This window comes from Lonchura striata, unplaced genomic scaffold (assembly GCF_046129695.1).
Source record: "Lonchura striata isolate bLonStr1 unplaced genomic scaffold, bLonStr1.mat Scaffold_85, whole genome shotgun sequence".
In the NCBI taxonomy this organism is placed as follows: Eukaryota; Metazoa; Chordata; class Aves; order Passeriformes; family Estrildidae; genus Lonchura; species Lonchura striata.
Window position 1 is genome coordinate 2,149,735 of NW_027461188.1, and position 26,965 is coordinate 2,176,699.

Sequence of the window (26,965 nt, forward strand, 5' to 3'; positions counted from 1 at the left end):
AATCTTGGTAATCTCAGGGGTCTTTCATGGTCCTCTGTCTAAGTGGGGGAAACAGGCAAAAGAAAATGAAAGTCTATTGAAGTCATTGAGGGGGAACAGGTAGAATGAAGAATAAGTCCATTGAAGCCACCGAGGAGGAACAGGTCATGTTTTCGGCTGTGAAAAAGAAACATTGTCTTCTTAGTCCATCAACCACACCTGGGAAACATCTCACATTGATCAGGCCAGCCCTCCTCCCTGTGGTGGTGGTCTCAGTCTCAGTCCTTGGGAGGGGCTTCGATCTCTGTCTGTCACAGTGGTCACGAGAGAGATGAGGGGTTGTCACGATCCGCTTATAGCGGGGTGTCGTGATGGTTCGTTAGCCGATCCCAAAGTGCAAAAGACAATCAGCAGTTTAATCACAACAAATGCACCTTTATTAAGGGCCAAAACAATAAATGCGATAGTGGGTTCAGAAAAGAAATAAAAAGGATAGAGAGAGAGAGAGAGAAGGGGGAATGGGAATAGCTACCAACACAGGCGGAGTCCTCACTGGTCCGGACGATGTGGATCCGTCTTGTTGTGTTGGGGAGAGTCTCCAAAGTTCTACCTATCCCAGGGGTCCAGTTATAGTCCACAGAGGGAAAAGGGGGGGAGCAGGCAGAACAATGAGAGTCTATTGAAATTGCTGTGGGGGAACAAGTGTATTTACAGAACATCATCTAGGCTGAACAAACACAATAAGGGATAAGTCCATTGAAGTTACTGGAGAAGAACAGGTCAGGTCATTCTCTCCCTTCGCCCACTGTTTGTGGTAGGAGTCTCAGTCTCAGTCCTTGCGGAGAGGGTTCTTGATCTCCGTCTGTCATGGTGGTAGTGAGGCAGATGAGGGGTCTTCAGTGAGAGACCACCAGAGTCACCCCAACAGTTCATTTGGCTTAAAGGTGGAGAGTGAAGCAGGAATTGCAGTAGGCCGCTCGGTGCTGGGTCCACGCTGGGTCTTCGCCAAGTCCTTGCCAACTCCTTGCCAAGTTCTTGCCGGGCCTCGTTGGGAACAGCACGTAACGGTACAGCGGCTACACCTGCACTGTTGCCTTCTCCAAGCCGGAACTGCAGAGGGGGAAGGGAAATCCTGCTCGTGGCAATCGGCAGGCAAATGAGTGAGGGTCTTCAGACGGCCTCTTACACCACCCCGTGACTGACGATTGCCCTCGAGAGATGTTCAGCAGGGTTTCGTAGTGTTGTTGTGAAGTCTTCAGGACTTGTCTAGTGTTGGCAGCATATCCCAGAGAAGGGAAAAAAGGAAAAGGAGAGGAAAAGAGAACAGGGAAAATACTAAAACAATAATTAGTATAAATTGAAACAACATTAAGCAATATAATCAATATTAATTAATAATAAACAATTTTTTTAATAAACCAATATAAAAACTCAAATCAGGTTTTCTAAGTGACTAAAACAAATCATCTTCTAATTTTATAATTGCTTTGTGTCTATAGTTTTGGGGATGTCTACAGTATAAAGCACATTGGCCAGGTGGTGTGCATTAATTATAGCTGTCAATTTTGTTAATCGTTTTATCATTCTCCAATTTATGACAAACAAGATTGCTGATAAAGCAAAACCAATCAAAACTAAAATCAAAAGGACAACAATGGGATGACACAATTTGTTCAGGATACCTGTAGCAGTAGGTGACCACCCAAAAAGTGTATCCCACCACCTGTGTTCAGCATCACTTTTCACCCTTTCTATAACCCGATGTATTTCTTGTACATCATGATGAACAGTTACCAATGTTTTCTGTCCGTTCTCCTTGATTTTTCCTAAGATTTCAATTAAATCCTGGTGAAGCAACAATTGCCTCACCAGAGTAAGATTCATTCCAATGGGGGTAGGCAATAGCTTATGAATCAGCGTGTAATTGGACTCTAAAAGTTGATATGAAGTAACTGGAGTTTCAAACGAAAAATCACATCCAGAAATTTTAGTGAAATTACAAGCACAAAAATTTGAATGGTTTTTAGTATCTACTACTGTGTCTTCTACATACACTGTATTACAAGCAGTTCTAAAACATGCACATCCATTTCCTATATATACAAGGAATGTTTTAGAAGTTTTGTTAGGATGGATTTCAAAGTGACAGATATTTTGTTCTGTGTCTAAACAGATATCTTGAGCTATAATTGCATTGCCTTCACAGATGAACCCTTGTTGTTCTCGGACAATACAGGATTCTAAATTAACAGTTTGCCATTTACCGTCAATTTGTCGGGCCCATTCTCTATGCTCGGAAGGATAGAGAGTGGCTCCATCATGATTTAATCCTAATGCAATAATGGGGAATATTGAATGCACCGAGGCATTGCGAATGGTTAACACAAAAGCTGTGGCTAAGTTTGTGGTGGGATCATAAATAAAGTTCACCAAATTCCACCAGGATTGGAAATCTTAATACTATTTAGAATTCCCAATCCTGTTCCCACAACTCCAGTTATGTCTCTTGGCATCCGTGTTTCAGAAGGGTTCCACTGTCGCAACCAGGTCGTCCAACCGTGGAAAGAAGTTTGCAAGAAAGGTGAACAAGCTGGCTGAATTTCAGAGACATTGCTTTGCATTAGCAATTTAACTTGTTTAAGAGACCATGCCGGATTGAACAATATCTGTTGTTGGCCAGTTTCCCTAATTATATATGGTCCAACTTTAGAAATTTTCGGGGTAAGCATAACTGGTGGTTGGGTTTGAGTGGTGGTGGTGGTATGAATAAATTTAAAAGAAAGTCCTTCAGTATTTTTGAACCGAAGACAAACTACTTCTGCAGTTTGTGTTAATGTTAAATTGTGCCAACAATCCTGTACGCTTTGGTGCGTACAAACCTTTTTGTGCTTAAAGAGATCTTTTCACTTTTTCTGCATGCTACCACAATTATTTCAGGCCACAAACACTCAGCTGATTTCTGGCTCTGGGGTTGTGGTAGGATGCAGGAAAGTATTACCAGTTTTATCATGGATTAGGTGGTCTTCATGTCCCTCAGAGTTCTTCTGTAAAAGTAAACACAACAGACTCCTGCCAGCGAGAAGCAGAAAAGGTTAGAATGATGGAATTATCCAGCATGTATTTATCCAATGTTCTTTCCCTAGAGCACCAGAGGCTTTCCATGCACATTCATTCCAAGGGGGTTTTAGCACAAGTGGTACCAGCCCTGTAGTAAGGGATATCCACCAGAACAGTTTGGCCAGGGTAATGTGCTGGATTATCAGGATCATTTGGTGCACAGCATAGGAGTCAGTGTAGATAGAGACAAGAGAGATGTTCTGTACCTTACGTTGAAAAGCACTCCAAACAGCTATCAGCTCCCCAACCCGAGCACTGCCTTCTCCCTCAGTATTAATTAGTTCAGTGAACCAAGAACTTGCCAATTGTTTGGGGGAAAAAGGAGGGGCCATTTTGATTACAGAGGCAGGTGTGTCCTGGCTGCTATCCAAGCTCTCAGTTTCTTGTATTGCCAAATTTTTCACAACTCCATCTGTTATTGAGAAGAAGTGACAGTAATGTTCAATCTGAGCATACCACTTTCTTACCGAGGCCCTCTGGGCCACCCCATCAGGAGGGAGGGTCCCAGTAGTGACTGTCTTAATATCATTGAAAGGGCTTCTCAATACAATTGGTAGTTGTAGTGCAAGTCTTTCCACTTCAATGAGAGCCAGGCTGACCACAAACAATCCCTTCTCCCAGGTAGCGTACCTTTTCTCAGTGTCTCTGAAACCACAGGAATCTCTGCTCAGATTTTGAGGAAAAGGCTGAGAAAGAGATGACTCACTGCCTGGATTTTGAGAGAGAAACTGGGAGAATGTTAATTTTGGGTCACAGCCTGAGTTCTGAGAGGAAAGCTGTGATATGGTTAGTTTTTGTCCACTGCCCCTGTTTTGCAGGAGGGACAGTGAGAAAGTTGTTTCCTTACCCGTGTTCAGGAGAGGAAGGAGAGGCTGAGGGAGAGTTGGTTCGCTGCCCATGTTCTGAGGAAGAGAGGGTGCACTAGGGTGTGTACTGGGTTGAACGGATGGATTTGATTTTCGATAGCGCCAATTAGTTATTATTTTCTGTAATTTATCAAGGGGCAGACCATCCATCACTTCTCTGGGGACCCCCTTTTGGACTCCCAGTGACCACCAATGCTGGCGGTTAGGGTTCTGTTTTCCCTTTTCTGGATTTTTACTGTAAGGAGTCCCAATAGACCGAATCCCTTTTGTTTTCTCTGATTTTTCTGGTTTCTCTTCCGGGGTTTTTACAGGTCCATATTTTCTACAATAATTGATCAAATCCTCTGCAACTTCACCCCATGTCCAAATTTTATGATTACTGCCAGGTGAACTGGCTTGTGAATTTACAGCTTGGAATGGAGAGCAGGATGGAGTAAAGGTAGGACCAGTAGATCCAGTGCGATTAGTGGGGTTACCAAGAAATCTGTCTAGTTTTTCTGTAGGGCTTAATGTCATGATAGTTTTCTGTAAGGCTATGGCAGTAGGTTTGAGTGTTTCTGGAAGCCCACGAATTAAAGGAGTCATTAGTTCAGGCTTCACAGGTAATTGCATTGGGGATTCAAAGCCAGGAATTAATTTCTTTTCATGAATCATTTTCAAACAGGCGGCTTTGTGTACACTTTCTAGGAGTTGGTCGGGGGTGCTAATTATAGCTATAGGATCTCCCCTTTCCAAGGGGTTCGTTCCCCCGGCCCAAAAAGCCGCGTGCTGTGTCAGGGACCATGAGTCACGTTTATCTCCTGTTGTTAAGAAGACACCATGTCCCCAGTACCCACTGGCTTCTTGTTCAGTTAGTTTAATTTGATCGCCACCAGTGAGGGACACCCGGAAAACATATTCTGTTTCTGATTCATATGGGAGGCGTCCATATTCTTTTTTAAGCTTAGCCAATTCAGTGGCGGTGTATGGTATGTGTTTGGTTGTGATGTGGGGGTCAAGATCATCATCACTGAGATAGTTATATTCTGTTTTAATTAAAGGTCTTAAGTGAGAGCAGCAATGTTCCCCACAATTATTTACTGCCTCAAGTTCTTTGTGAGGATAAATTTGGTTAATGTGAGGAGTTTCCTTTCCCTCAGGATTTATAGAGGAATCAGCATTAGATGATTTGTTAACGTGTTCCTCTTTTAAGGCAGCTCTTAATGCATAGTTCTCATTTCTCAATGAATGTTTTTCATTCCTTTCTTCATGTAATTGTTTTTGTAAAATTTCAACCAAATTTTGAAGGGAGTCTATTATTGTTTCTTGCTCACCTCTTCGCTGGAAGCGAGTTTCTACAGCTGCCGTAAGACAAGCTCCCAAAACTGAGCATAAGATAGATTTATTTCTGCCCAGTTTGAATTTTGTACCATGTTGTAAAGAACATATTCTATCAACCACATTATCCAAATTAAACCAATTACTTTGTGCCCATTCTTCTCCTCCCGGAGAAGGTTTGGCATTGTATTTAGCTAGTAAAGCATAAAATTCAACTTTACCCTTATCGTTACAGTTATCACTCATTTTGTGAAGGGACCAAAACCACAGCAGGGAGGTACAAACTTAAGTTACTCAAAGCACACAGACTTCGCTGTGTCGCCCTTCACTTCCCTGGGTGGGTGAAGAGACAAAATCTGCCTGGGAGGCTCTGCTTAGTTTCTTCAAGTTGTCTCTTCCTTCCCAGACAGTCCAAACACACACATAAAACAACAGTGTAAGTTACTCAAAGCACACAGACTTCGCTGTGTCGCCCTTCACTTCCCTGGGTGGGTGAAGAGACAAAATCTGCCTGGGAGGCTCTGCTTAGTTTCTTCAAGTTGTCTCTTCCTTCCCAGACAGTCCAAACACACACATAATCACAACAGTATCCCGCCTTTTGCACTAAGAGATCTTTTGCAATTTCTGAAGACAGTGTGGGTGCTTTTTCACCTAGGCAATGTGCAGTCTGTGGGAAATCTGAATCTTACCCCTTGCTCTCCAGACCATGCTCAGTCTTTTGTACTGGCAGGCTAGGTGCGGCTGGCAAGAAACGTCCTTCCCCTGTTACAGACTACACAGAACCTGCACCCTTCTGCCTAGACAGAAATCCTGTCCGTGACGCCAATTTTAATGTCACGATCCGCTTATAGCGGGGTGTCGTGATGGTTCGTTAGCCGATCCCAAAGTGCAAAAGACAATCAGCAGTTTAATCACAACAAATGCACCTTTATTAAGGGCCAAAACAATAAATGCGATAGTGGGTTCAGAAAAGAAATAAAAAGGATAGAGAGAGAGAGAGAGAAGGGGGAATGGGAATAGCTACCAACACAGGCGGAGTCCTCACTGGTCCGGACGATGTGGATCCGTCTTGTTGTGTTGGGGAGAGTCTCCAAAGTTCTACCTATCCCAGGGGTCCAGTTATAGTCCACAGAGGGAAAAGGGGGGGAGCAGGCAGAACAATGAGAGTCTATTGAAATTGCTGTGGGGGAACAAGTGTATTTACAGAACATCATCTAGGCTGAACAAACACAATAAGGGATAAGTCCATTGAAGTTACTGGAGAAGAACAGGTCAGGTCATTCTCTCCCTTCGCCCACTGTTTGTGGTAGGAGTCTCAGTCTCAGTCCTTGCGGAGAGGGTTCTTGATCTCCGTCTGTCATGGTGGTAGTGAGGCAGATGAGGGGTCTTCAGTGAGAGACCACCAGAGTCACCCCAACAGTTCATTTGGCTTAAAGGTGGAGAGTGAAGCAGGAATTGCAGTAGGCCGCTCGGTGCTGGGTCCACGCTGGGTCTTCGCCAAGTCCTTGCCAACTCCTTGCCAAGTTCTTGCCGGGCCTCGTTGGGAACAGCACGTAACGGTACAGCGGCTACACCTGCACTGTTGCCTTCTCCAAGCCGGAACTGCAGAGGGGGAAGGGAAATCCTGCTCGTGGCAATCGGCAGGCAAATGAGTGAGGGTCTTCAGACGGCCTCTTACAGGGGTCTTCCATGAGAGATCACCAGAGTTACCCCAAAGTTCATTTGGCCAAGAGGTGGGAAAATCCGTGGGTTCAGCAGGTATCATGAAGCCGGTATGAGCGCGTAGAACAAGCCACTCCTTGCCAGGTCCTTGCCAGGCCCTGCTCGAAGCAGTGGTCTGTGGTGGTACAGCAAATACACCTGCAAAAATAACCTCTCCAAGCCGGAACTCCAATCAGGGTGTCCATGATCTCAGTCTCTGCCATTGCGGCAAACATGAGGCAAAAATGAGGGGAAGTTGGGACCGTCTCTTACACAGGGTGCTGATGTCCTTTGAAGGGGAACGATCCCCACATGCGTCCAGCGCTGCAATAAACATACCATCTCTGCAACTCCTTACAGGATTTGTGGGGATTGATTTTCTATCTGCGTTTCAGCAGCAGAGCTAGCAGACTAAACAGCACATTTTACCTATGTTAGCAAGCTGCTAATACTTCAAAACAGCACATTTCACCTAAATCCAAATGGATTTCTACCCTGTTAAATTTAACCTGTAAAATACCCTGTTTCAACGCCCAAGCACATCTTGGCTGAGAGGGACAGAGCACTCCCCTGGCACAGGGGTGAGAATGATGGAGACCCCCTGGGGAATGGCTTGGGGTGACGGGGAGAGAGACACCTCCTCAGGAATGGCCTGGGGTAACAGGGATAGGGACAGGGACAGCCCCTGTGGAATAGCCTGGGGTGAAAGAGATGAGGACAACCCCTCAGGGAATGCCCTGGGGTAACAGGGCCAGGGACACCCCTGGGGAATGGCCTGGAGTGACAGGGAAAGGGACAACCCATCCAAGCCCCTCCCAAGCATCCCCCAGGGTGAGAAGCACAGAGACCACTCGAGCATCCCCTGGGGACCAGGTTAAACAAACTTGCCAGAAATCAAACTTAACCCTACAAAAAATGCCTTGAGGAATATTTGCTCTTCCCACAAGTCACTTGTGATGAAAATGCAAACAAATCCCAAACATTAATAAACTGACAACAGAAGCAATTCTGTGGCAATTTCAAATTTCACCACTTCCAGCACAACTCCAGCTCAGCTGCTGGCAGGTTGTGATAAAAGTGGACATTTAGCCCAATACAGGTTATTAAAAGGGAGGGAAAGCTCAGTGCAGCTGTCACAAAGGAGACAGGTAGCAAGAGAAAATGATTCTCACATTTGGCAAAGCCCCAAAGCTTGTGTATTCAGGAGTTATTTGGCATTTAGCTACTTTAGCAGGACTTCTTGTGGGACGTTAGTAACCTTTTGTTCCTCACTGCGTGGTGAATGATCCTTGCCAGTCTTGCTGGTATGATTTTATCCCTTTCTTCCAGTGATTTTAACAGACTTTTCAAATAAGGAAAACAAAATATTTTCTCTACACTGGCCACCTACAACAGCCATTTTCCTCATAAGTTCTCCCAAAAGTCACTCAGAAGAAGCTGCATCCAAGTTTCCAAGAGATCCTCCAGAAAGAGGCAAAACCTTCTCAGAGGAGGGAACCACGCTGCTGTCAAACACGCTTGGGGTCAGACAACAGTGCCCTGAACTCACTGTGCAAAAATAATGTCACAATCTGGTTAACAAAATTGTTGGAGAGATGCATGCCTCTGCCGCAATTAAGCTGCTAAGGAGACAAAATCCAAAGTGGATTTTATTGACAGTAAATGTGAGGTAGAGAGAGAGATGGAAAGAAAGAGAAAAGGGGAGAGAGCAAGGGACTGACAGGAACAGAGATCTCCCCTGGGGCAGGGCAAGTGTGACATTGTCCCCTGTGTGCGTGGCCTTCCCAGGGTGGGGGTTTTACACCTGAGCCAGTTTGGGTAAGGGGGGTGGTGTTCACCCCCCACCCCGAGCAGGGATTGCCTCACTGTTTCAGGTTACAATGTCAGATGTAACCAAAAGTGTTTTCAGTCCCCATCTCCAAAAACTGTTATCAACAGGTGGGGCAGTGTTCTTTATCTCTTCCATGGCTCAGCCCTGATAACGCCCTCCAGGGGCCATCTTCTCTTAATGGGCCATTGAGTGTCACTGCAGCACTGATAAAATTCCATCATCCCATTGTGGGATGCTCCGCCCAGGGGGAGGAACCAAGCATTCCTACCTGGATATAATCTCACCCTTGCAACACCACGATCACCTTGCCTGCTGCATTCCCAGAGGACAAGAGCTCCATAAGCACCACTGGACCTTCAGAGGAAGACCAGACCCTTCTACAGGATCACCGCTTTGACAGAATCATGTTCATCACTCCAGCCGGACTGCAGCCACCATTTCATCAGCCTGCTACCACCACCCTGATTATCAGGGTGTCAGGTTATATCCTGACTCTGTGAGTTTAAACCAGTCTTTCTGAATCATAGCTTTGATCTTAATTTTCCTATTAAATTGTCCTTCTGGCTTAGACTCTCTCCCAGGTTTGCTTTGAAACCAGTACAAAACTCACTGTGCTCATCCCTTGTTTTCCTTTCAAAACAGGATTTCCCATCTCCAAATATCTTCCAGATGGAGGAGGAGGCTGCGAGGAAGAGGAAGATGCCCTGGGATGCCCAGGCAGGTGAGGAGGAAGTCAGTGCCCCTTTCCCCCTCTCTCCTGCTCCATCTCCCAGCCCAGCCTGGCCCCCAGCTGCAGGACAGCCCCGCTACCGGTGTCCTCCTGCCGGGGATGCACTGGGGGAATCTCCCTGCCCTTCCCTCTGGCAAATCCCATCCTCTCCTTGTCCTTCCTCCCCCAGAGCAGGAGCTGCAGATGGAGACCAGGAAGGACAAATCCCCGCATCAGAACCTCATGGAAGAGGCCATTTTGACTGGCTCCATAGCACAGGAACCCAACGGGGAGGAAAAGCCCCAGAGATCCCGCAGGAGGAGGGGCTGCAAAACCAGCCCAAGGTCATCTGAGGAGGAAAGACACACCCAGTGTCAGGAAGGTGGGCAGAGCTTCAGCCAGAGCTCAGAGCTGGTGGTCCATGAGCAGCTTCATGATGGGGAGAAGCCCTACAAGTGCTCGGAGTGTGGGAAGAGCTTCAGGCGGAAATCCCACCTGATCCGCCACCAGATGATCCACACCGGGGAATGGCCCTACAAGTGTGGGGAGTGTGGGAAGGGCTTCGGCTGGAGCTCAGAACTCATCATCCACCAACGCATCCACACTGGGGAGAGGCCCTATGAGTGTCCCGAGTGTCAGAAGAGGTTTAGGTGGAGCTCTGATCTCTGCAAGCACCAGCGGATTCACAACGGGGAGAGGCCCTTCCGCTGCCCCGACTGCAGGAGGGGCTTCAAGCAAAACTCCCACCTTGTCCGGCACCGGCACATCCACACCAGGCAGAGGCCCTATGAGTGTCCCCTGTGTGGGAAGAGCTTCTCCAGGAGCTTTCACTTGACTCGACACCAACTTAGGCACAGGTAAGGGAAGCCCTGTCACTGCCCCGACTGCAGGAAGAGCTTCATGCGCTGCTCCCACTCCATCCCCCTTTAGAAGACCCATGTTGGTCAGAGCCCTGGTGACCCACATTCCTTGTGATCTCTGATGAGAAGACACCTGGAAAGTGGTCTTCAAATCCTCCTGGATGCCCATAGACACCTGGATGAACACAGACCAGGAAAATCCATCGGGACTCTGATGAACATTGAAAATTAATTGGGAAGAGCTGTTTCTTTGACTTTAAAGCCCAAGAAATTCTTACCTGCTGTGTCACTTTTTCTTCTGGTGGCATCAAGCAATAATGGATGATCATGGAGATCTTTTCCCACCTGAATAATCTCCTTGTTTATCCCATCAGAACACCTAGAATTGGGGTAAAAATAAAGAAATCAATAAAAGAGATCTAAAGCTGAATCATTTTACTGGGATTTGAATGTGAATTTGAGGTTAAGGGGAGGATTTGGTTCTTCTGGGACCATCCAAGCCAAGGGACATGGCCATGCTCTTGTAGTTGTTCCCGCAGAATGGGTCCATCTGACCTCATCTGTTCTCCAGGAATTCCGGCTGTCTGTCCCAGTCCCTGGCCTGCGTCTGCCCAGTCCAAGTGTTCCCCACAAAATGCCCAAATTGCTGCTGAAGTGTCCTAGCTGACCCTTGCTGGGGATGTTCCTGTCCACCAACCTTTCCCGCTCAACTCCATGGAGGGCTGGGAGGGGTTTTAGGGACTCCTGGTTGGACTGAGAGAGGCTGTTGTGGCTCTTGGGGCCATTTGTGGTGCTGGGAGGGGGTTTGGGAGCCTGCTGGAGGTAACTGGGATATACTGGGAATGAGTGAGGTCATCCTGGGGGCAACTGGAACCATACTGGGGACTCTGGGGTGACTGGGATCGAGCATGCTGGGGGCAGTTGGAATATACTGGAAGTGCCTGGCACCATACTGGAGGGGACAACACTGGGAACAGCTGGGACCCTTTTGGGGGCAAGTGAGGGCAACTGCGAGTGACTGTGTCTGTAATGGGGGCCACTGAGGTCATACTGGCAGTGAGCGGGACTGTACTAGGGGTGACTAGGTGCAACTGGGAACATACTGGGTAGAACTGGAACAACACCGAGGGGGACTGGGATCATACTGGGAGTGACCAGGAACATTCTGAGGGCAGTTTGGACCATGGTCGGTGCAACTGGGATATCCTGGGAGCAACTGGTGCTGCACTGAGGGTGGCTAGAAGTGGTTCTGGGCAACTGGAATTATGCTGGAAGCAACTGGGAGGAAGTGGGTGTGACTGAGAGCATGCTGGGATCAAGTGGGATATACTGAGAGAGACTGGGAATCACTGGGATCATACTGGGAGGGACTGGAACCACAGCAATGGCCTGGGCTGGGTGATGTGGGGCCTCAGAGAGCGCAGGGAGCATTGTGACACTGCGGGGCCTGATGGATCCAAGGGGACATTGTGACACTCTGGGCCCAGCCTAGCCGTGGGGTGTTTTGGGAGCCCCGGGGTACCCAGGGCAGCAGAGCAGAGCCTCTGGCTCAGGGGCAGCAGCTCCTCGGGAAAACCAGGGCGGGCAGCAGGGGATGCCCAGGGAGAAGAAGCCATAGCCCAGAGCCCCAAGAGTGGCACTGGCTGAGGGACGGGGCAGGAGGGAGAGGCCACTGCTGGGATGGTGACAGAACTGCGCAGCATCACAGGGCCTGTATGACATTACAGACTGGGCTGTGTGACATCACAGAGATGGCTATGTGACATCTGAGAGGCTGTGTGAGGTCACTGGGGAGGTCACTCTGCCCCAGCCCCCCTCCCAGTTCCCCCAGAGAAGTCCAACACTGCTCATGCAAAGCGGGGTCCCCTGTCCCCCCAAGTCCCCCTGCCCCTGGCGCCGCAGCCTCCCCCAGAGGATGTTCCATGGGATCGACCCCAGAGCCTGACATGGGGACCAGGGCAGGAGCCATGGGGGGTGGGACAGGGGGACAGGGACCCCCCGGCAGCGTCCCCGTGTCCCTCAGGGCCAGAGCCTGGGCCAGGGCTCCTTCACCCTGTGACCAACGAGGGCTTGAGAGCGCTGAAAAAATCCCCAGCAAAAACCAGATTTAATATTAAAGTGACAGCAGCACAAAGTTCCTTGGCAAGAGTCACTCTACTCCTGACTGGGCACTTCAGCCACAGCAAGGAAACAAAGCAACAACAAAACCAAACAAAATCCAGGCAATCAAACCAGAAATGAATTGAGAGCTGTTCCTGTGTGTGTGACACAAAAAAAATGAGGGCAAGGATAAAAGGAATATGGCCCAAAACCTTAACAGACCTAAAACCTAATAGGAATTACCTTATACCTTTACCTTAATTTCTACATTAAACTTAACAATTTAGCAAAAGAACAGAGCTTAACAGTATTTAACCTAACTTATAACCTATAACTATGCAATTTAAAACAGGAATAACATTTAACAATATTTAACTTAACATATAACTTATATTAAACATATGAACTTAGCAAAAGAACAACTCTTAGCAGCGTTTAACTTAGCTTAGACCTCGTGATTTAGCCTTACCTACAGGCCTGACTGGCTCTGCTATCCAAGGCAGTCAGACCCCTCAGGGAGCAGCATTCCTGCCACATTTCCCCAGCACAGGCACTCCTGTGTACACACAGACACAGAGAGTCAGTGCAAGGCACCTGTGAGAAATTCCCCTGAGCAAAGGGAAATGCTCCCTGGGGATGCTTTGGCATCTCCCCAGCAGGGAAGGGTTGAGCCTGGAGGAGTGGGGGGATCGGCCCAGGCTCCCTCGTTGTTGGGGATCCCTGAGTGCAGCAAACGGGAGAGTTCCCGGCTCGGAGAGGCCCCACTCAGAGGGAGTTGCTGGCCCAGGAGAGCTCCAAGGCTCCTTTTGGAGCGCTGTTTGTAGGGCCCCAAGAGAGGGGCTGCAGTCCCACCCATGTTTCACCCTGGCCGCACTTGGCATCAGCAGCTTTCTTTGGCAGGCTGAGAACAGGGATGTTGTGCCACTGAGGGAACACAAACAGTTCCCAGGGCTGCTCCTAAAGCAGCCAGGAGCTGGCTGGGCAGCAGCAGTGCCTGGAGCAGAGCGTGTTTGTGCTGAGCTCCAGAGGAGCTGAGCCCAGGGGCTGCTGGCCAAGGCTGAGGCCCAGCGAGCATTTCTCATCTGGCAGGGCGGCCTGAGAAGGGGAGGGGGGAATGCACCAGCACAGGAACCATGGAACCAAGGGACCATTGTGACACTGTGGGGCACCATGGAACCAAGAGGCCATTGCGGTGGTGTGTTTTTCTTTAATTTGATATTTGTTTACTATCTGTTTTCCCCCCCATCCCTAATCTCCTCCTCTCCCCAGTGTCAGTCTTCCCTAGCTCTCCCCTAACCCCTTCATCTCCAAGTTGCCAATCCTCCCTTTCCCTGCCCCTTTCCCTGGAACCTTCCCTGTCATTCATCCTAGCCCCTTCCTCAGCTTCCAGACCATTCCCTGTCTATTTAGTGAGGCTCAACACTCTATTGATCCATTTGTACTATTCCACTCCCCTGTTTCCCCTGATAGGTTTGTGATATGTTAGTTCTGCCCTAAACTCCTCCCCTGCTATTCCCTTAGTGGTTACTGTTCCTACACCCCTCCTCCTGAGTTCTGTATAAAACCTCTGCTCCCGCCCCCGAGGGGGTCTTGGGGCTCACTGAATAAAACCATCCTGTTCACCCCCCAAGTCCCGTGCCGCCTTCGTCTGTCCCCGCGCGCCACGAACTGAACTGCAGAGCTTGCAGGGGGAAGCGGCCGCCCGTTCTCTTCCCTCACCGCCCAGCATGGCACCGCTCGGGGTGCCGTGGCGAGAGGAGCGCATGCCGCGCCACAACAAGGCCATTGTGACCCTGTGGGGCACCATGGAACCAAGGGGCCATTGTGACCCTGTGTGGCTCCATGGAATGTAGGGATCATTGTGACGCTGAGAGGCCCCATCAAACCAAGGGTCCATTGTGACACTGTGTGGCCTCATGGAACTGTGGAGACCATTATGACACTTTGAGGTTTCATGGGACTAAGGGACCATTGTGACACTGCGTGACCCCAGGGAGCCAAAAGTCCATTGTGACACTGGAAGGCCTCATGGAGTCACGGAGACACCATGAAGAGACTTCACAGCCTCATGGAAACACGGGGCCATTGTGACACTGTGAGGCACCATGGAACCAAGGAGACCATTGTGACACTGAGGCAACTCATGGGATCATGGAGAGGATTGGGACACTATGAGGCCCCATGGAATAAGCACAGCATTGTGAACTGTGAGGCCTCATGGCACCAGTGTGACCACTGTGACCCTGGGGGTCCCCACAGAACCAAGGGGACCATTGTGACACTGTGGGGCCTCGTGAAACCAAGAGGCCTTTGTGGCACTGCAGGGCTGCAGGGAACCAAAGGTCCATTGTGACATTGCAGGGCCTCGTGTCATCAGTGTTCCATTGTGACACTGTGGAGCCAAAGGAGACCATTGTGACACCACAAACCCCAGGGCCCAAAGATCCATTGTGACATTGTGGCCTCATGGAACAGAGGAGTCCCATGTCATTGTGGGGCCTGGGGAACCACGGAGACCACTGGGACACTGCGGGGCCCCAAGGAACCAAGGGAACATGGAACAGGTCTGGCTGGTTTGGCCTCCAGGGGCTGCCTGACAGCTTGGCACCTGGAGGGTCTCTTCCCATCTGCTATTGAAACACTGGGGCTCGGGGCTTTCCTTCCTATAGAAAAGAACTCTCCTTCTCCTCTAGGCACACATGGCCTGAATTGGGATTTCACCTCCATTTCCTTATATCCAGGGATTGTTCCCATGGACATATTGCCAGGACAAATGTGGCAGGCAGTCGTTTGGTAAGGGTCACTGCTTATCAGTCCCCAAAACACTGGGGAAGGCTCCATGCTTTCTTTCCTTTGGGAAAGAACTGTCCTGCTTCTCCAGGTGCCCATGGATGAAATTGGGATTGTCTCCAAAATTCCCTATATCCAAAGACTGCCCCCAGACAAAATCTGCCATTCCTGAAAAGTCTAGCTGGCCTTGGCCTAATGAGGCTCTCACTTGCCTTCCAAACACTGGGGCTCTGTGCTTTCCTTCCTATGGAGAAGAACTGTCCTTCTCAGCCAGGTGCCCATGGCCATATTGGGATTTCACCACCAATGTTGACTGTTGTGACAGACTGGGGGAGATTGTTGTCTGGAAACATTTCATATGTGGGGGAGGAAGGGACAGGTCCAGCCCTGCCCTGCCCTGGAACCCCAGCACTGCCCAGGAACCCCAATCCCCCCAGAGCCTCTATCCCAGCCCAGCAGTGTCTTCCAGTCCCTGGAACAGCACAGGCAATGCTCCACAGCCACCTCTGGAGCTCCCAGCCCAGCTCCTGAGTGACAAAATGACCCCAAGTCCCACCTGGGGGAAGGGCCCAGGAAGATCAAGGGGTATTGATGGCTGACCACAAGGCAAGCACACAGCTTGACCTTACCTCCTCTTGGAATTTCCAGCTGAACACCACTGTAATCAAAGAGCTGGTACCTTTGTGTGCTTCCCTGTATCTATTCTGTCTTTCTCTCTTTCTGTGTCTTCATCTTCTACTTCTCTCCTCTTGAACATTTTGATTAACTTAAAATAGAACAGGCCTAAATTTGGTGAAGCTGAATCAAGACCCTTTGTGGCTGACAATCCATCAGACTCTGTCCCTACCCCCACCCTGCCATTTCCCCCATTTAAGCCCTGGCACTCAGAGAAGCCTTGTGCAAATCTGAGCTCCCTCCAGCCCAGGCTGCACCTGCAGCTTTCAGCTCCTTGGCTCCAACTCCCACCTGCTTTCCTTGGAGAAGAAGCTGCCCGAGACACAGAGGGATGTTCATTTATTGCCAGCCAACAAAGCCAAGGGAAGGCACAGCTCCATCCAATGCAAAAGTCATTCCTGTGCTGGCTATTAAATCCACTGTGCACAAGCAGACAGTCTCAGAGCAATGGAAAACACCTTCTGTGCCCAGCACATCCCAAGGTCTCCCCAAACCCTCCCTGCCCCGATTCTGCCCAGATTTGCTCTTTGCACACATGAGTCACAGGCTGAAGTCAGGAGCTCCCTCCATGCCCAGAGGGAGGAAAAGAGGGAAAGTGGATGAAGAGCTCTCCTGTGCAGAGCCAAGGTCCAAGTGCAGCCCCTGCAGTGGGAACCACAACTCATCAGGTTTGTGTCCTTTGGGCTCAGGGATGGTGACACTCAGAGGCACAGAAAGGTTTCTTGCCAACAAACATATGTTGAATATTTGACAGTTTAATAACCATCACAGCTCTTCCCTCAGCTCTCTGTGATGTCCCAGCATCTGACATGTCCCCATCCCCAAGGGATTTCTGTACAGGAACAGTTTTAGACAGAGATATAAGAAAATGTAATTCTGTGATAGATATAAATCTAAGTAAGATGTTGACTAATGTGATATTTATTTGAACTTTGAAAAGAAACTTTCAAGCTCACAGCATGTAACCAATCAGTTGAGAGGCCCTCCAATGACCAGAGAGCACCTAGAGGAAGAAATCTGGGAGTAACAGGAAGTACATAGATCCAGCTGATCTAGTGAAGAGATGTCCTTAGACATGGCCATTTTAAAAGGAGAGTGGGAAACACCTGAAGGAAGAGGGAGATGATGTAATAAACAAAATATTGGTGACTCAAGTAGACAGGAAGTTCAGTATTTCTGTTCCTTCACCGATCAGCATGCTTCCAGGAAATTTCTGTTCCTGAAGGGAAAACTTTGGTCTTCCTTAAAATCAGTGATGTGACCCAGATAATAAAAATGTCCTTGTATAACACAAAATGTACAAATATTAAAACTGGTGCCCCTTTCCAGGCAGACATCAGCTGTGTGCCCATGAACAGACAGTGCCACTTGTGCCCTGAGGTGCCGAGCTGGGATTGGATCTCTCAGAGAGGAGCTGAGGGAGAGCAGAGCACCTTGCAAGCTGCAGGTCCCTGCCAGCCCCACAGTGCTCCTGTGCCATCAACATCTGCTCTGCTCCAGTCTGGAACAGGGCCCAGCACGGTGTCGGGACCATCAGAGAGCTGAGGTGTGAGCTGGAATTCCATGGCCTCCCCATGGCGCAGCAGCCCTGCATTTCCCTGCTCCAGCCTTGGTCTCCAGCACAGCCATGGAGGCTCTTTGGGCTCCTGAGTGTTCCTGCAGCCCCAAGGGCAGCTGAGCTCTGCCTTGGGCACAGGCAGCCCTGGCCAGCACAGGCCATGCTCAGCAATTCCTTGTCTGTGCCCGGCCTTGCTGCCAGCCCCGGCAGCGGCTGCGTGGCCCCTCTGTGGCCCTGTGCTGGCCCAGCCATGGTGCCACAGCCCCTGTGCAGCCCAGCCCAGGACAGGAGCATTGGGGCTGGGAACGGCCCCTGTGCCGAGGGGCCCTGGGCAGCCTTGGGGCTCTGTGCCCCATGGCCTCCCTGCTGGGCAGCCTCTGCCAGCTCCTGCCGAGCCCGTGGCACCTGTGGGGCTGCACAGACAGCCCTGCCCGGGCTCTGCCGGCCTCAGGGCCAGCAGAGAGGCGGCCAGGGCTGGCCATGGCCGGGAACAGGCCCTGAGCCCCGCAGGAGGATGGAGCTGGGCCACAGCCAAACTCAGCCCAGGGCAGAGCTGGGCTCAGTGGCCAGGGCTGCCCAGGGCTGGCACAGACAGAGGCTGGTGCTGACAAATGTCCTGGGCCCCTCCCTGCTCTGCCCATGCCCCAAGGGCACAGAGCAGCCTCCTCTCTCGGGCTCTTGCTTGTTTTCAATGCCTGCCCAGGCGCTGGCCCTGCCCCACAAGGCCTGGGCTGAATCCTGCCCCTGCCCGCTCAGCCAGGCTGAGATGGACACTGATGGTTCCTGTGCCAGGCTCTCCCAGTCCAGCCCAGCTCCCTGCCAGCTCTGCCAGCTGCCCTGAGCTCTGGGCAGCACCAAGGGCCTCTCCCCAGCACAGCCCAGCCGGCTCTGGCCCCACAGCTCTGCTCAGCCCAGGCTGCTCTGGGCACTGCCCCACGGCCTCAGCCCCTGCCAAGGGCACAGCAGCAGCTGCAGCTCAGCCAGGACTCAGCCCCACCATGGGGGAAGGGGCTTGGCCAAGGCCAAAGGAGCTCCCTGGCTGCCCTGCTCCCCTCTGCCTGAGGTGCTGAGAGCTCTGCAGCCCCTCCTGCCATCCCATCTGCCCAGGCCAGCACAAGAGCCCCGGCCCTGGGGCCCTCCAGAGCTGCTCCTGCTCCAGGCCCAGGGCCCATCCCAGAGCTGGGGCAGCCACAGAGCTGTGCCCATTTCTGCTCATTGCTGCTCTGATGGGGATGCATCCTCAGCCACTTGGAGGTTTCTGATGAATTTTCCAACTCCAGAGGCCTCTTCTTTCTTGAGCTCTTCAGTTCAGGAATTCAGTCAGAAAAGCTCATAAACATTTGTAGAAAATGCACAAACAAGAGAAACCCATGGGAATCATTTATGTTTTCAATTCTTCTGTGGTTAATTAAATTGATTTCCGAAGTGAATATACTGTATTGAAAACAATGAAGAGATGCTGGAGCTCCAAATATCTCTCAGACATTTTTAGAGCTTACAGGCCTTTGTCAGAAGCATTTTAGACCCTAGCAGGCAGGTGGAAACAACTGTGATTTTGAGTTTGAGCCATGGAATGAGTTACCAACTTCGGAGGTGGAACAAGCAGTCACAAAGCGTTAGATAATATAGTAAAAGTAGTTACAAAACAGAGGGGAAATTTTTTTAGTATTGTACAGGTTGGTTTTAGCACCTGTACAGGGGGGTTTTTACTTTGTACATGGGGGTCAGAAGTTCTAAGATGGAGAAAAGTGGGCTGATCCTGTTCCTCCTCCTTCTTTTTCCTTGCCTCCATGTTCTTGGTGATGTTGGCATTCACAGATTGGTTTAGAGTAGAAAAGCACTTTGTAATATAGGTAGTAGGTATTCGGGGAAAACTATAAACTCTAATATGTAATATATCATATAAAAGATAGCAGCAGCCCTGGGCGGGGGGAAAAAAGAAGAAGACAGCAGACAGAGAGGATGTCAGGGTGTTTGTGTGCCTCTGCCTGGGCCACTGACCAAGCAGCCACAGCCTGAGAAGACAATCTTTTAGATAACTAACAATAATCTGCCTTGAGATCGAACAACAAGAGCCTCCACAGTTTTTCTTTGGAAGCACGGGTTGGAGGAGAAATTTCACCACCACATGAGACCCCAGAGGAAGCCCAGGGGTCTCACAAAGAGAGAATTGTTTTGTCGTTTTTTCTTTTCCTGTTTATTAATTGATATCAGCAATGTCCACTTCATATTGACACCCTAATGCACTTCTAATGCAATCTGAACAGATATGGAAATCAACACCCTTCATGGCTGACAATCAATAACACTTTGTTCCCACCCCCTCCCCACCGTTTCCCTCATCCAAGCCCTGGCACTCAGAGCAGCTGAGGAATGGAGTCACATCCAGGGGTGTCCCCAGGGCTCAGGACTGGGGCCAGGTCAGTGAAATCTCTTTATTGCTGATCTGGATGAGGCCATCGAGGGCACCCTCAGGCAGTTCCATGTGAGCCCAGGCTGGGTGGGAGTGTGGCTGTGCTGGAGGGCAGGAAGCTCTGCAGAGGGATCTGGACAGGCTGGAGCCATGGGCCCAGGACAATGGGATGAGGTTCACCAAGGCCAAGGGCCGGGTCCTGCCCTGGGCTCACAACCACCCCAAATCCCTGGCCGTGTTCTGCCCCTGATCCCCACAGCCTGTTCTGTTTCCTTCATCCCTGCATTGCCAGGGACTTTCTGGGACAAGGGAGCTCTGCTCTGGGGATGGAGGGAGCTCCATGTGCCACCACTGGAGTGGGAACCACAACTCATGAGGTTTGTGTCATTTGGGGGTCAGGAACTGGTGAGACTCAGAGGCACAGAAAGTTTCTCTTCATGGCCAGCAGACCATGGTTGAACAGGACACAATTTAATAACAATCATGCTCTTCCCTGAGCTATGTGCAACATCCCAGCAGTGTCTGGTGAGTCCACCATCCACTAGTGATTTACATGCTAAAATTGATCTTGGACAGGAGTGTGGGCAAAACAGCTCAAACAATAACTGAATTGCAAAGCTGTCAGTGGTGGATGGAGAAGGGAGGTCAGGCTGCTTTTGGTGCTGAGGAAATGCTGAAATCAGCCTGACTCATTACATCTCCTGCCCTGATCTCCCCTCTTTCCCCTTCCACCCATTGGCTTCTGTCTCCCACCAGGCCCCTGGTGAAGAGCCTGGCTCTGTGTTCTCCATCCCCTCCTCGCTGGCACTGCCAGGCTGGGATGAGGAGCCCCTCAGCCTTTCCTGCTCAGTCTGGACAAGCCCAGCTCCCTCAGCCTCTGCTCACAGCCCAAGGGCTCCAGCCCCACCTTGGAGGCCCTTCCCTAATCCTGCTCCAGCTGCCAGGCATCTTTCCTGCCCTGGGGAACCCAACCCAGGCCACGGGGACCTGGATAATCTACGTCCTTGATGTCCTGGGCACACAGCCCTGGCCCCTTTTCCCCATGTCAAGCTCTGGGGTGGACCCTGTGGAACATCCTTTGGTGGAGGCTGTGGCTCCAGGGGGACTGGGGGGACACTGGGGGATAGGGACCCTGCTGGGCGTGAACAGCATTGGACTTGTTGGGAGAAACTGTGAGGGGGAGCTGGGGTGGAGTGACCAACCCAGTGACCTCACAGAGCCCTCCTGGGATGTCACACAGCCCCTCTGGGATGTCACACAGCCCCTCTGTGAAGTCACAGCCTGGTCTGAGATGTCACAACCCAATGTCTAATGTCACACACCTGGTCTCTGATGTCACAGACAAACCTGTGACCCCATAGTCTGTTCTGGGATTTCAGATCCCTGTTCTGAGTTGTCCCAAGGATGGCCTATGATGTCATAACCCCTTGATGGCCTCACATAAGCCACTCTATGATGTCATGGACCATTCTGTCATAGATCACCCATGTGATGTCATAGATCACTCTCTGACCTCATGTGACTAGATGATAAATTATCTCCACCAGGTGAGCTGACACCTGGAGCTTGTTCTCCAAAACCCCAGGCCTATGGAAACCACACAAAGCCCATTGTGGGAGAAGGGGAACTGGAAGTTCACAAGCCTCAGTGTCCTGCCAGCTCAGCCAGGCCCACGGGAATATTGGGGTCCATGACTGTCCTGGGTTGTAAAATAAGCTTGTATTCTATTTGCCATCTGTTGAAGGCAAACCTGTCGGACAGGTTTTGTTATCTCTCTCTGAGACAATGGTTTGCCCCGTAGAGGCAATGGTTTGTTTATACACTATTGACTGACTCACTGCCGGGCTGGTAAATGTAACACCGTGAGGGGTCCCACCCAGAGGGGGAAGCCAAGCACTCTATTATGGTATAAAGGGGTAGCTTTTAGGGAGAGAAGCAGCTCGCTCTCTCTCTCTTCGCGGGATTCCCAGAGAAGCAGCTCTCTTCGGGGGCACTCGCAGCGAAGCAGCCGGCGCGCGCTGAGGCGACGGCAGCGGAGCTCAGAGGCAACCCCGGCGCAGAGGAAGACCGGCCCCACTGCCACCAGATCTTCAGAGGAAAACCATACCCTTCTAAAGATCACCACTGCAGCTGCAGTTCATCAACCACTGCAAGGGGAGCAATTGTCCCAGCAGAACTGATACTGGCACCCCGACTCCTCAGGTTCTGGACTTTTTCACTGGTTTTGTTTGTACCGATTGCATTTGCCTTTTTAAATTGTTGTCTAGTTTTCTCCTAGTAAAGAATTGTTACTCCCATTCCCATATCTTTGCCTGAGAGCCTTTTAATTTAAAGATCCTGGTAATTCAGAGGGAGGGGGGTTTGCCGTTCTCCATTGCACAGGAGGCTTTGCCCTCTTTCACAGACTCCTGTCTTGTCGAACTAAGACAGATGACCATCAGGGATAACCAGAGAGACCCCCAGGACAGAAGAACACATGGGTAAAGGGGAGGGGAAATATGTTAATGATTCTGAGGAAATGATTATCAGATGTGTGTTTAGTCCGGGACAATCAATGGATATGTGTGCAAAATACAGAACAAGAACAGAAACTTTCCTGTACTCAGCATGCTCGACTTTGGGAGGAGCTATCCCCCGTGCATCCGGCTGAATAAAGAATGCTGCTTCTTAATGCTGCACTGGTGTTAAGGAGTTTTTTGTTTTAGCGAATTTTTGGTAACACTCCACTCCCAAGGAAAGCTCTGTCTCCTGCTGCTCACAAACAGAGAAGGGCTGGTGGCAGATGTGGGGGTCGGAGGCTGCCTGGGGCACACTGACCATGAAATAATCAAGTTTTCAATGATCTGTGACAGAAGGAGGGGCAGCAACAAAACTTCCACGCTGGAATGAGGAAGGGCAGATTTTGGCCTATTTAGGATGCAGATTTAGGGAGTACAAAATCAGGTACTGATTTTTTTTAAGGGAAACATCCAGGGAGGATGGACACATTTCAAGAAAGTAATCTTAAAGGGGAAGGAGCAGCCTGTCCTGGTGTGGCAAAAGATGAGCTGATGAGGAAAATGACTGTCATGGCTGCCCATGGAGCTTTTGTGGGAAGTCAAGGGAAAGAAGAGGGTGCATCAACTTTGGACCGAAATTCAGGCAACTTAGGAAGTGTTTAAGGACCTTGTTAGGTCACGGAGAAAGAGAAGTTGAGAGGTGAAATCTCAATTAAAACTTAACCTGGCCACTTCTGTGAAAAATAATAGAAAATGTTTCTATAAGTAAATTAATAGCAAAACATAGGATAAAGAGAACCTCCACTATTCTTTAGTGGATGCAGTGGAGAATATAAGAACTAAAGATAAGGAAAAGCCTGAGCTACTTAAGACCTTGTTTGTCTCAATTTTCAATATTAGGATAGGATGTCCTCAAGACAAGAGTTCTCCTGAGCTGGTAGATGGGCACAGGGAGCAGAACAGGCCCCTGTAATCCAGGAGGAAGCAGCTGCTGACCTGCTGAGCCACTCAGATGCTCACAGGTGTATGGGATCAGATGGGATCCATCCTAGGGGGATGAGGGAGCTGGGGGATGAGCTCCCCAAGCTGCTCCCCACCATTTACCATCAGTCCTGGCTCACCAGGGAGGTCCCAGAGCACTGGAGGTGCCAGTGTGAGCCCATCCCCAAGAAGGGCTGGAAGGAGGATCTGGGGAGCTCCAGGCCTGTCAGCCTGACCTTGGTGCCCGGCAAGGTTATGGAGCAGATCACCTTGAGAGCCACCACAGGGCACCCACAGGATGGCCGAGGGGTCAGAGCCAGCCAGCGTGGATTTAAGAGGGGCAGGTCCTGCCTGAGCAACCTGATCTCCTTTTATAACCAGGTGACCCACCTGTGGATGTGGGAAAGGCTGTGGATGGGTCCATCTGGATTTCAGCAAAGCCTTGGACACTGTCTCTGACAGCATTCCCTGGAAAAGCTGCAGCCCACGGCTTGGGCAGGTTCCCTCCTGGCTGGGAGATGGAAGAGCTGGCTGGAGGCTGGGCCCAGAGAGGGGTGGGGATGGTGCTGCACCCAGCTGGTGTCCAGTCCCTGGTGCTGTCCCCCAGGGATCTGTGTTGGGCCCAGTCCTGTTTAACATCTTCACCGATGATCTGGGTGAGAGGATCGAGCCCACCATCCCCAAATTTGCAGGTGACACCAAGCTGGGTGTGAGTGTGGATCTGCTGAAGGGCAGGACAAGAAGACACAGCCTTCAGCTGCACCAGGGGAGGTTTAGGCTGGACAAGAGGAAGAAGTTCTTCAATGAAAGGGTGAGTGGGCATTGGAATGGGCAGGCCAGGAGGGAGGTGGCAGAGTCACTGTCCCTCTCCAGTGGCACTTAGTGGCATGTCTGGGTGACAAGGTGGTGTTAGGGCATTGGTTGGACTTGATGATCCCAAAGGTCTTTTCCAGCCTCTTTGATTCTGTCATTCTGTGATGATTGGGACACTCTGGAGCCATTGTGACCCTGCAAGGCCTTGTGGAACTAGGACGACCATGGTGACACTGTGCAGCCCCATAGAACCAGGGCTCCGTTGTGGTGCTCTGGGGCCCAATGGAACCAGGGAGTCCCCGTGACACTGGGTCCTGGTGGAACCACAGAGTCCATGGTGATGCTGCGGGGCCTCGTGTGACCGAGGGGTTTCACCACTGTGACACTACCAAACCAAGGAGAGCATTGGGAGAGTCCAGGGCCCAGGGGAACCAAGGGGCCGTTCTGACAATGCGGGGCCTCATGGAACCAAGGGTACATTGTCCCATTTTGGGGCCCCATGGAACCAAAGAGACCAGTGTGACAGTGCAGGTCCTGGTGTAACCAAAGAGACATTGTGACACTGAGGGGATTCATGGAACCAAGGACAACTTTGCAGAAGTTCAGCAAGTGGGATGTGAGTGTTGACCTGCAGGAGCACAGGAGGGTTCTGCAGAGGGACCTGGACAGGCTGTATCCAGGGCCCAAATCCAACAAGGTGAGGTTTAACAAGTCCAAGTGCCAGGTCCTGCACTTTTGTCACATCAACCCCTGCAGTGCTTCAGGCTGGGGACAGAGTGGCTGGACAGCAGCCAGGCAGAAAGGGACCTGCAGGGACTGATGGACAGCAGGTTGGACATGAGCCAGCAGTGTGCCCAGGTGGCCAAGAAGGCCAATGGCTCCTGGCCTGGATCAGGAATGGTGTGGCCAGCAGGAGAGGAGCTGCTGTGCCAGCACTGATCTGCCCCAGCTCTGCACACAGACATTGCTGCTGCAGCTCCAGAGAAGGCAACAGAAGGGCATCTCTGCAGAAATCTTTGCTGGGAGATCCTTTAGTTCCTTGAAAACTACTAAAAATTAAAAATGGCACAAACAATGACATTTATTTTGGACAATATGAAAAAGTAAACAAAGGGTAAAACAATCCATAACCAAACCATCAGGAATTATCAAAGATGACATTTATTACAAGTGATGGCAGAAACTGGACACTAGTTTAATGTTCCTGAAACCATGCAGTCATCAGTCTCCTCACTGCAGCCTTGAGCTCCTGGTTCCTCAGGCTGTAGATGAGGGGGTTCAGGGCTGGAGGCACCACCGAGTACACAACTGACACTGACAGATCCAGAGATGGGGAGGACATGGAGGGGGGCTTCAGGTGAGCAAATATGCCAGTGCTGACAAACAGAGAGACCACGGCCAGGTGAGGGAGGCAGGTGGAAAAGGCTTTGTGCCGTCTCTGCTCAGAGGGGATCCTCAGCACAGCCCTGAAGATCTGCACATAGGAGAAAACAATGAACACAAAACAACCTAGTCCTACACAGGCACTTACAGCAAGAAGCGAAAGTGCCCTGACTTTGGAATGTATGCATGAGAGCTTGAGGATCTGTGGGATTTCACAGAAGAACTGGCCCAAGGCATTGCCATGGCACAGGGGCAGGGAAAATGTATTGGCTGTGTGCAGCAGAGCATTGAGAAAGCCACTGGCCCAGGCAGCTGCTGCCATGTGGGCACAAGCTCTGCTGCCCAGGAGGGTCCCGTAGTGCAGGGGTTTGCAGATGGACACGTAGCGGTCGTAGCACATGATGGTCAGGAGGGAAAATTGTGATCCAATAAAGAAGGCAAAAAAAAATAGTTGTGCAGCACATCCTGTGTAGGAGATGGTGCTGGTGTCCCAGAGGGAATTGTGCATGGCTTTGGGGACAGTGGTGCAGATGGAGCCCAGGTTGCTGAGGGCCAGGTTGAGCAGGAAGAAGAACATGGGCGTGTGCAGGTGGTGGCCGCAGGCTACGGCGCTGATGATGAGGCTGTTGCCCAGGAGGGCAGCCAGGGAGATGCCCAGGAAGAGGCAGAAGTGCAGGAGCTGCAGCTGCCGCGTGTCTGCCAGTGCCAGCAGGAGGAAGTGGCTGATGGAGCTGCTGTTGGACATTTGCTGTGGCTGCACATGGGCACCTGTTCATGGCGAAAAGGACAGTGAAGAGATAGAGGAGATACATGTAACCAAAATCAAAGCCATTTCCCATACACCCTCCTCTGTAGCAGACATAGACACACTCTTTTGTTTAAGAGTCCTGGGCGTTTCATTATAAGCTCCCCAATATTTTTCCCAGTATTCTTGGATATCAAAATCTCCGCGTTTCTGCTTCCCCCAGGGACAACAGAGCAAGTTCTGTGAGGCAGAGTGATGAGAGGAGAGTGAGGGGAGATGGTCTGTCATTCTGACCTATTCAGTTTTCTCTGGACTATCCTTTCTTAGCTGGAGGGTGATCACCTTCCACGCTTCCCCTAAAACCCCCAGGTACTGCTGAGAGCAGATTGATCCACCCCAGCCCCGCTCCACATTTGGAGCCAAGGACTCACGTTTCTCATTTCAACAAGCCGGCAGTATTTCCAGTGTCACAACACCTCTGCCTTTTCCTGTGAATCTTATAACTCAGAGATACTCTACGACATGTTTGCACCCTGGATTGAAGCTCCCAGCATGGACTGAAATCTCAGGGAGACTTCCAAGTGTCCCTCTGATGGCACTGGATGAAGGGAGGTGCAGCTCCTTCCCTG

General features: G+C 50.6%; 2 protein-coding genes across 2 annotated transcripts in view; one reads left to right on the forward strand and one right to left on the reverse strand.

Annotated features, from left to right (window-relative positions):
* LOC144248770 (uncharacterized) overlaps positions 1–26,965 on the forward strand; it is a 261,668-nt gene that overhangs the window by 191,689 nt on the left and 43,014 nt on the right. The window contains 1 exon segment of the mRNA XM_077790763.1: positions 9,950–10,377. Coding sequence (XP_077646889.1) covers positions 9,950–10,377 — 428 coding nt within the window.
* Positions 809–7,204, reverse strand: LOC144248763 (uncharacterized). The gene is made up of 6 exons (XM_077790755.1): positions 7,153–7,204; positions 6,304–6,381; positions 4,343–5,302; positions 3,944–3,998; positions 3,564–3,741; positions 809–841 (listed from the first exon to the last, which is right to left on the reverse strand). Exons 1-6 carry the CDS (start codon positions 7,202–7,204, stop codon positions 809–811), a joined length of 1,356 nt encoding a protein of 451 aa, XP_077646881.1.